General features: G+C 33.0%; 2 protein-coding genes across 3 annotated transcripts in view; both read right to left on the bottom strand.

Moving 5' to 3' along the window:
• The window catches only part of LOC108917102 (acyl-CoA Delta(11) desaturase-like), a 50,483-nt gene that overhangs the window by 26,596 nt on the left and 12,930 nt on the right, over positions 1 to 10,957 (bottom strand). The window lies entirely within an intron of this gene.
• LOC108917096 (acyl-CoA Delta(11) desaturase-like) overlaps positions 9,839 to 10,957 on the bottom strand; it is a gene marked incomplete at its 5' end in the record, with an annotated part of 3,803 nt that continues 2,684 nt past the window's right edge. Inside the window, 2 exons of the mRNA XM_023454555.1 lie at positions 9,839 to 10,169; positions 10,223 to 10,611. Of these exons, the coding sequence (XP_023310323.1) occupies positions 9,854 to 10,169; positions 10,223 to 10,611 (705 nt within the window). The remainder of the gene's footprint in view (positions 10,170 to 10,222; positions 10,612 to 10,957) is intronic.

Raw genomic sequence — 10,957 nt, 5'->3', positions numbered from 1 at the left:
AATACATAATATAAAAATATTGAATATAAGCAACAGTACTACATTTATTTACGATTTGCATACATAATAAGCTTTTATTACTCTCTTTCATTTCTAAACAGACTATAAAAATTTCGCTCATCAGTCTCCTGAAAAAATTTTCTATGTATTTTTCATAATTATTATTTCATAAAAATTATTTATTATTTCATAAAAAAGTTTTGCTTGAATTTAAAATGAGGTTGCCATGGTGAAACTTAACAAATCATGTACGGGGTGTCCAGAAAATAAAAAAAATCTGAAAATGTCACGAGAATAAACTACCTTTATTTGTCCAGTTGGTAGAGGTTCGGTACAGTAACTCTTCGGTCTCTGTCGACTGGACTATACTGAAAAGTGATATTTGCAAGTCTTGCAAGAATGTTACTTGAGTACAATTCGCACACAACATTGGTTTAATTTTTTACAGTACGTAATAAATTTCGAAAAAATGTATGTATGTATATACATTATTGCTTTCAAAATAAGTCATTTTTCAAATAAAAGATATTAAAAAAAAACACATGAAAGTATTATTTATTTCCAGTTAAACAATAAAAAAGAACTATGAAATTCCAAGTCCAAAAATTTTTAACTCCTGTTTTTCGAATAATATTCTGAAATTTGAGGCGTAGAACACGATGAGATTGCCGAAAAAGACGTATCTGCATGCTTTCACCGCTCCCCGACGTGGTTTCCGCCCCCGGGGGCGGCGACGGTATAGCTGATATAGGCAATCGGTAGATCATCGTTCACTATGCCCCCATACCAAATTTCAGATTTTTTCGTTAATTCTGAACAAAATTATGGGCCAGACCCCGGAGCCGTAATCCTCGAAAAAAACGACTATGTTCAAAAATTTGTTACTACCCTTTTCGGAATAAAAATCAGAAATTTTGAGCCACAGGGGTAACTGGAGGCGTAGAACACGATGAGATTGACGAAACAGATGTATCTGCATGTTTTCGCCGCCCCCGACATTGTCGCCGCCCCCGGGGGCGGCGACGGTATAGCTGATAAAGGCAATCGGTAGATTATCGGTCACTATGCCCTTATACCAAATTTCAGATTTTTTCGTTAATTCTGAACAAAGTTACGGACCAGACCCCGGAGCCGTAATCATAAAAAAAACGATAAAGTCCAAAAATTTCACCCTTTTTGGAATAAAAATCTGAAATTTGGGCTACAGGGATAACTCGAGACGTAGAACACGATGAGTTCGGCGAAACAGATGTATCTGCATGTTTTCGCCGCCCCTGACGTGGTTGCCGCCCCGGGGGCGGCGACGGTACAGCTGATATAGGCAATCGGTAGATCATCGTTCACTATGCCCCTATACCAAATTTAAGGTTTTTTTCGTCTATTCTGAACAAAGTTATGGCCCAGACCCCTGACTCACCCCTTCCACCCTAGGAGGTGCGGAGGGGGTGAGGGGTGGTTTTTAGACGTACCCACAAGAACGCGATTCGGGGGGTAGTTTTTTTTACGCGTAGAATCCAAAAATCGCAAAATAAATAGGGTACGTCCAAAAAAACCATCCTTCACCCCCTCTGCACCCCCTAGGGTGGAAGGGGTGAATTGAAATTACGTGCGCTCTTAGGTCTCCCCATCTAGAATACACCCCTAAAATTTTAGATTTTTATATTCATTTTTGACGGAGATATGCCAGGTACCCAAGAGCTATAGTCCAACCGATGACTCGGAAACTAACTGTTTGATAGCTGATCTGTTAGTGGAACCTTGATCACAAACTGGTACAAATTATTTTTATTCCGCAAGACTGTAATGCTGAAATTATTTCAATTAAAAAATTTTTAGGACCTTTGTTTTTATAACGTCTTTTGTGAAATAATACGCAATAGGTTGCTTCCAATGTTTACTAATATCTTGCACCAAAAACACTAGAACATGGTTTGCTGCATCATTTTGTCTGCCCAGGGACCCAAAATCGACATATCCCGTTACTTGATCTTTACAAGTGTCATAATTTAAACCAACAGACAGAGCTATTTCATCAAATACTAAACAACAAACTTTATCTCTTGTAATCATTTTACTAACACGTTCTGATAATTTCCGTAACAACTTTTAATTTATTCCAACATCTAAAGGTATTTGGCCTAAATAAATAAAAATGTCTGTAAAAACCTGCAGCCCACGTATGTAAATTGCTAAAGTAAGTGTTTTATTTTCTGAATTATAGATAGGTCATTTCTTTTCGCAATTTTTAATTTGTAACTCAATAAATTTTACTCGTACTAAGTAGATCAAGATGTTGACTTAATTTTGTAAGTAAATTAGAATAGGTAATATTACGAACATGAGACAAATTATTTTTACATTTTAATAGTTTCCTTTTTAATTTCAAAATCTGAATTTTCTGTTGACGATCTAGATAATACATTATTTTATGTTTGTCTGAAAGTTGAGATATTTTCTTAACATTCAAAATTTTTAAAAAGTTCTTTATTTATTATTTGACTGAAAAGATGTAAGGCTTTGACAAAATGATGAGCTATTAAGTGAGGTACTTATATGACCAGTATTTGATTCCGCTTCATTCAACTTGCTACCAGTAATCTCAGTAATGGCACTGGTGCTCACAGTAGTCCTTATAGAAAATGACAATTTTGAATACGTGTATTTCGGTTTTTTAAAAGGTGGAGGTGAAAAATCATCCGAAATTGAAGTTTGGCAGCTCATACTCTGAAAATTCTGTAATGTTACATTAACAAATTGTTTTGTTAAATATTCAATACTATCCGAGGATTCTGAGGTGATATTATTACAATTAATAGGTAAACTTGTAGTCGATCCTAAAAATAAACTCGGAACAACACTTCTGTTGAGACTATTCTTATTATGTGTTTGTCAGAGTAAAGTCTGATTTACATAAATTTCGAACTGATTCTATCCCCAGTAATTGTCTGTCTTTTGAAATTCTGAAAAAAACTTTTATTTCTACAGGACGCATTACACAATTTATACACTTTCATATAGTAAGTGCTTTTGCAATTTGGAGCACAACATTGACGTTTAGTTCTACCAGGTAAACTCATTTTGGATAAAAAAAACGAATAAAAATACAGTAAGGCAGTTCAGATGATCGATTCTATAAATTCCTTATTACATTAATCTAAAACAAAACAAATTTATTAATGCACAAAACGTGACAACCTACCTGAATAGGTATAAACTATAACCTCAAACATTCTATTTCTGTTGATTTAAAGATTGGAAATACAGAGTCGATCTGTGGTTGCAGATTTCTGTTTAACAATTTCTATAAAGGACTATGTTTTGCCACAACAACGCGAGATGTACTCAGTGAATGCATGCGCTCCGCCCTATCCAATAAAAACCTCTTATTTAGTTACTCTTATGATGTCATATACCGGATTATGACGTCACAAATTGCTTCACCAATTAGAGATCGTTTTCGCCCACCTAATTATATTCAATATTTCTATAATTAATTACATATTAATTATTCAGTTTAAAGAGGTTTTACATATAGAAACATACTTTTATAGTAATTTTCTGCACTTTAAATGAATTTTGATGCAACTTCCTCATTATTGCAGTAATATTGTTTAGTTTCCTGAATCGCAATCACATCTTCGTCAACAAAATGTCTTGCAATGTATTTTATTGTGTTGCCTTCCATCATTAGTAGTTCTAAATATTTTGCTATATTTATTTTCTTCATGGCATACTGTTCTCTGGTTATTTTTCCATCCGTGCCCAGTAGTCTATTCTTTCATTCGCTTTATGTAGATGACTGGAAGTATTCTGTTGTCTCCATAAAATTTCATATCTTCCCCCCTACATTTATATGTTTTTATAACAATTGGCACACTTTCTTTCCTTATACGTCGTTCCGATTTCCCGAATCTTTGTTATTCTTCTATTTTTTCGTCATTTCGTTCTAACTTTATTTCCAAATTGGCTGCAATTTCTCTTAGTTATTTTTTTATTCTTCCATCTCGATATCTACTTCTTTTGATATTTCCTGTTTCATCTAGTTTTCCTTCTCGTTTTGTGATTTTTCTACTTCAATCTTTGTTTAGCTGCATCTGCAAATTTTGTACTTCTTTTGCATGTTTTTTTTTGTAACTGTTGTAAACGTTGTTCTAATTTTTTGTCCCTTTCTTTATCTCATTGTTCTAATTTTGCTTCCCACTGCTTTTCTCGTTCTAATTTGTTGTCTCTTTCTTCTTCCCTTCATTCTGCATTTTCTTTCATTTTTATTATTTTTTTAAATATGAAAGCAGACCCATACATTTGTTCCCTCGTATCAGACATTGTAGTTTGGCTGTTTTCGCTCAGTGCTACTGATCCTGACCGACCGCAATTCTACAAGATGTTTACCTTTTTAGGGTTTAGTGTAACCCCTCTTTATATTTATTTTTAATATTCAAGTCTTATGAAAATATATTGAAATGTATGGAAATCGCTGCACACTCAGTAGAATAAGTACTTGTTTAGCTTGGCGAATTGTAATAATAATTATATGAATTGAAAATAAAATTGAGAGAATAAAGGAATAGATTTCAACAGTGTCAACTGTCAAGGTACAATGTCATTGTAAGTTGTCTATATGAAGGGGGTTCAACTGAACAAATTAAAAAATCAACACATGAAATCAAAATTTGAAGGAAATAGGAATTAAAGAGAATATTAAGAAAATTAAATTGATTTTTTCGTTAGTTCTCAAAATTATTGTCAATAGCATTATAAAAAGAGTGCAGTGTAAATTTAAAACATCTGCGGTGACTAGGAAACATACCGGGAAACAAAAAGTTAGTTAATTTTGAAATTGGCAGCGAGAGAGCGTTAAAAATTTTGCATCCTACAAACTTTTGGTGAAAACTGTTTAAAAACTTGATGTAAAGTCGTAAAACACATAAAACGAACATTTGAAGACACATATGGTGAAGAAATACAACAATCCAGGAAGAATTAAAAAAAGGTACATTTTTATACATTTGTATTCAACTGTCTTCAGAGGGTAGTGTCTCCCTTTGGAAGGCCCAAACAAGATGCTAGTACTCATTCAAGTCATATTTGTGAAGAGCTGGTAGATTAGAAGTAAGGACAAACAGAAATTGGAAACAATGAGTACGGAATAGATTTCAAATGTAGTGTTGAAACCGGAATTGACCTCGAATTCGTGATCAGCGACCCCGAAATCCCCCGTATACCAAATTTGGCGCGAATCTGTTATTTTTTGAAAATTTGTGATATCTGACCTTATTTGACTCGTTTTTTTTTTTTTGAGGTTAGGAAAAGAAGCATCAATTCTGACCGCGGATTCACGTTCGACGGGGTCTTAACCATATAAATGAACATTTGAATATAGAACAATTGTATTTTTCCTAGCACTTTTTCGTGAATTTTTGCTATTTTTGGCCTGTCTTTAAGGTTAGGAAATTCCTATGATGTGATAGCTCAATTTTAACACCGGATTCGTGAACAGGAGGCAAAAATACTGCGGATAACGTATGTCACATGAAAAGTACAGACAACTTTTATTTGTGTGGCTGTGTTATTTAATAGATTTTGGTTGACTTGAATAAACAGGGTGTATTTAAATGGAGGGACACAAAAGATACCAGAGATTCCTTGGGTGAAAATAAGTCGATTTAAATTAACATACCTATATCCCAAGTCGCATAATAAAAAGATACAGGATATCAAAATGAAAAATAAAAAATAGTTTTTCCTTAATAATTTCTATAATTGTAGTCAGAAACGTTTCAAATTTTCAACAGAGAGGTTTATTTGATGATGGGAAAAATAATATAATAATGATTTTTGAGTGTCGAGTACGAAGTGCCCTCTGCAGGCAACGTTATGCATTGAATAAGTAATAACTTTTTTGCCAACCCCCGTATACAGCTTTTAGTAATAAAATATGAAATATTGGACCTTTTTAACAAAAAAGATATATCTACCTATTGAAAATGGCTAAAGCCAACTGTTGAGGAGATATTTTTAATTTAATAAAATTAGTGTTACGGATTTATACCTCCACGAATACCAAGGTACAAACAGACACTTTTGTTAATAAATTCAGAACGTATTGCCTCACAGTACGTATTAGTTGTTTATCTGTATTTTAAAATTCGACCAAAAGAGGGCGCAGGAATCGACTGAGACAACATTATTTTTCCCGTTTTAAATTTACTCTTTTTGCGTATTATTTTAGTATATGTGAATACACTTAATACACTTAATTGTTTTTTTGGTGTTATTATTAAAAAACACATTTTCTTGTAGATATGAAATTATTTAAACCCTGCATTAAAGAAATCTCATGAAGTAACAGTTCAGGTGAAAAAATGATGCAAAATACTTATTTATTGTTAGTTTAATAACACTTAATTATTAGAAAAAAGAGCAAAGCAACTAAAACCAAGTCATTTAACAACAGTCAATAGATAATTTAAGAGAAACAATTGACTGACAATAAAAAAGCAAGATTTTTTAAAGAATATTTTCAAAGTAATTTCCATTTTCCTGTAAGCATAGTCTATTTCTTCGATTAAAATTACGACGAATTCTTGAAAAAAAATGTATGTCGTTCTTTACTTCCACAGCTGCTGCAAAAATTCTTTGACGAAGCATCTCCACACTATCAATAGGGTTGGAATAAACAACATTTTTTAAGTGACCTCATAAAAATAGTCTATGGGTGTGAGATCCGGTGAACGCGCAGGCCATTTGACTGGTGCATCCCTCGACCTATTCACCTCCCAGCAATATTAAGAGTTGCTCATTTAAAAATCTCAAATATTCGGCTCCGTGGAGACGCCGAGGAAGAATAAACGGACCAATAAGATAATCTTCTACGATTCCTGTCCATACACTCAAACTAAAATTATGTTGAAATCTGGATGTCCAAACTTGGTGAGAATTTTCGTCAGACCATGGGCGATTATTGTGATGGTTCCCTAAACCATGTCTTTGAAATGATGCTTCATCACCTAAGAAAATACTGGATAAAATATTTCTGTTTTCCCTTGAAATGTTAATATACCATCGTCAAAAATCTATCCTGTTGGGTAACTCAGCAGCAGTCGGTTCCTGCACAGGTTGTAGATAGTAGAGGTATAAAAGATTATCATTCGCAATTTTCCAAATCGTAGTACGTGAAAGTGTTACAGCAGCAGCACAGTTCTTGTAATATTCACAAAATACTTGCAACATATCGACATACTCGACATTAGTATACATAATTTGTTATTTTATTCAATTCCAAAACTATTTAATATCTAGGACGCAGGTAAATAGTGACTAAAATCAATTAACACTTTAAGCTAATACTTCAAAATTGCAAATTACGAGTATTATGAAATGATATTTACCCACTCGATGTTTTTATTTATTTAAGCAACTCTAACCTTGGTATTCGTGGAAGTATAAATCCGTAACACTAATTTATGAAATTTAAAATCCTCCTTTAGCCATTTTCAACAAGTATATCTTTTTTGTTAAAAAAAGTCCAATATTTCATATTTTGTTACTAAAAGCTGTATACGGAGGTTAGCAAAAAAGTTACTGAATATTCAATGCATAACGTTGCCTGTAAAGGCCGTCTCGTACTCAAAAATCATTATTATATTATTTTTCCCATCACTAAAATACCTCCCTGTTGAAAATTTGAAACATTTCTAACTGAAATTATAGAAATTATTAAGGAAAAACAATTTTTTATTGTTCACTTTGTCACCCTGTATCTTTTTTATTATGCGACTTGGGTTAAATCGACTCATATTCATCCAAGGAATTTCTGGTATCATTTGTACCCCTCCATTTTAATACACCCTGTATACAGGGTGTCCCGAAATTTATGCAACAAAATTTGGTCACAGATTCTTAAAACAAATTTAGAGGACCCGTATTTTTTATTTTTGCCAAGTGGCCCCTTCTTTCGGAGTTACAGACCCCTGAAGTCCGCCTATGATAAATAACAATTTATTTGTTGACATCCGCCTACTTTATTTTTAAAAATTTTCGCAATTACCCGTTTAGTGAACGATGACGCATCTAATTTTTTTACTAGAAAACTATTGGTTTTATCGAAAAATTACAAAAGGTAAAAAAGTTACGCAATAAATCTTTCCAATAAATATTTTTAAATAAATAATTTGCCTCATATAAAAAATGTCTAATAAAATATTGCAATGGGATTGACTATTTACTCCTTTATAAAATACGCCAATGATCGAACAAATATTGAAAAGTTGTCTCTTTATTAGTAAGATGCTCATACTAAGTTTCGTGTCTCTAGCATTCCTCATGTTAAAGAAAAAAAAAATAAAATGTGAATTTCAATCCCCTCCTATAAAAGAGTATATCGCCTCAGGGGTTCAACTTTCATATAAGGCATTTTTACTTCAATCCTCTTATTTTTGTCTCTACATTCATTGGTACCATTTTTGCTACTTCATTTAAAAACACCCTGTATTTGTATTTGAAGAAATACTACAGTAAATATTAATATGCATCTTTAGATTTGAAAGAGAATGANTATTCGCCAAACTTGTTTGGGATTATTAAAAATCATTTGCTTCTTGTGTGTAAGAAATATGGAGCTCTTCGTGGATCACAGCAGAATAAGATTGTTTCAAAGTACTACATTTATTTTTTGAAACATAGACATTTTATAAATTTTAGTGAATGTGTGCTTGTTTATTCCCCATTAAGAAAAGAAGACGTGGCTGAGGAATTTCAGCAACATTTGGACGCTTTAATTAAAACTACTAAAAGTACATACTTGGTAAATAATTATTTATAAATGATTTGTACTTATTAAATTATGATAGAATAAATTTGAAGTTAAATATAAATGTCATTTTATTTATAAATGTCAAAAAATTTCCAGTGCAATTTCATGCTCCTTACACCAAGGAAGAGAAAAATTTCCGGAAATTTTCTTAGTTGATATAGTAACGCTACAAAATACAGGCCTTTAATTGGCTGAAAAATACTATTGTGAAATTTTCCAGTAAATTTACCAGAGACGAGCTGTTGATCCTGCCGTAATACTTCAATCAGCATGTTTTTTTGGCTTTGACTACAGTAATTCTTTTTTATCTCCATTAGCACTTGACAAATTTTGGATCAAATAGGTAGTACTTTAATTTATCTAAAAATTGTAAAAAATAAAACCAGTAAACCAGTGAACAGAGAATAAAACGCAGAAAGATGTCAAAAAAGTTGTTTTATCGATAATGTAGAGTCGTTATCCAGTGTTGACAAATTTAGTCATGCGTCAAAATTGTGTCTATTACTGCTCGAGAATACAGTTTTATAAAAGTATGCGACAATTATAAGTGGCATTTGTCGTAGTCGACATTGTTAGTAGAGATTAGAGAATAGACCCCCAGGAGGCAAAAATACTATGGATATCATATGATAACATGAAAAGTACAGACAACTTTTTTTTGTGTGGCTGTTATTTAATAGATTTTGGTTGACTTGAATAAATAATTGAAAATAATAATGAAACAAGGAGAAATTTCTAAAATGAGCCACCCTTATATAGAAATATTTCATCTGTTTGAAACACATCATTGCCAAATTAAATTCAACAGATAATCTTTTGACTAGACAGTTGTCTGGTCATAAAAGTATATTATGTTTTCAAAAAGATGCAGATATTGATATATTAAAATACATAGAGGCATAATATTAACTTCTTTAATAAAAAACATATATTACAGCAAAAATACTAAGTAAATAGAGGTCTTATTCTGTATTCAATCTCTCAAGTAGTACTTATTAAATATATGTAGATACTAAAGCTACCATTTTCTGGAACTACTATTTAACATTTTTTGTGAGTGATGAGTGCGTCATTGTAATCTTCCTTGTCTTGGTCTTTGTCGCCCCATCCCCAAATTTCATGGCTGCCATCTCCCGTTCTTAAAACACGCTTCCTAATCATATCCTCTGAGACCGTTTTAAGGTCGTAGGCCCAACCGATTTTAGCAAAGAAGTCGATGAATGCAGCAGAGAAGTTTACACTGTATTTTCCCAACTCGGAAGTTTTATAGTCCCATGGGAAGGTGTGATGGTAGTTGTGCCATCCTTCACCCAGAGCGAGGAGAGAAACTGTCAGGTTTTCAGATGGGTTAATGTACCTACAATTGAATGAAATTAATTTAATGGATCCATTAGTTTTAGACTATCTCACTTGTCATAGGGTTTATGTCCATAAAGATGAGCAGCTGAGTTGACTAACCATGTGGCATTTAAAGCAAAAATGTATCTGAAGATATTGACACAGAAAGCACTGATAAAGGTTTCGTTCCACAAATACATTGGAGTCAATGTTGGAAAAATGAAGCATAAAAAGAGCACCAGAATCATGTAGTATCGGTCTTGGAAAGCAAGTATAGGGTCATCATACAAATCAGACATATCAACACTCTTTCCTTTGCTCTTGACATCGGGATGTTTGCGGCAAAGGAGCCATCCGACATGAGAAAAGAAGAATCCGCGTTTGGCATTGTGAGGATCAGCGTCGGTTTCGCTGAATTTGTGGTGGACTCTGTGATCCCTCGACCATTCTATTACAGAATTCTGTAAGAATGAATAATTGTAATTGGCAACATATTATATATTTGGAAATTTAAAGATAAATTACGCATCAGTGATTTAACGAACCTGAAAAGCCACAGTGTTAAACACAGTCAAAATAACTCTTAGAGGAACATTTGCCGTGTAAGAACGATGGGTCCAGAGTCTGTGAGCTCCAGCGGTAATACCAAATGAACCACAAAAGCCCAGAATAGTATCTAAAAATAAAAAACAAATACAGGGTAGCCCATCGAAAACGTACCGCAAGGCATTACAGGGTAGTAAAGAACTTTTCGGCAAAATCCAAAAACAGGTCAAATTTGTTTCTGAGGGGGACAACTTTTGGCTC

This window comes from Anoplophora glabripennis, unplaced genomic scaffold (genome assembly GCF_000390285.2).
Source record: "Anoplophora glabripennis isolate ALB-LARVAE unplaced genomic scaffold, Agla_2.0 scaffold45, whole genome shotgun sequence".
NCBI classification, from domain to species: domain Eukaryota; kingdom Metazoa; phylum Arthropoda; class Insecta; order Coleoptera; family Cerambycidae; genus Anoplophora; species Anoplophora glabripennis.
Note: the sequence above shows the minus strand (reverse complement) of the source record. Positions and strands in the feature narration are given on the sequence as shown.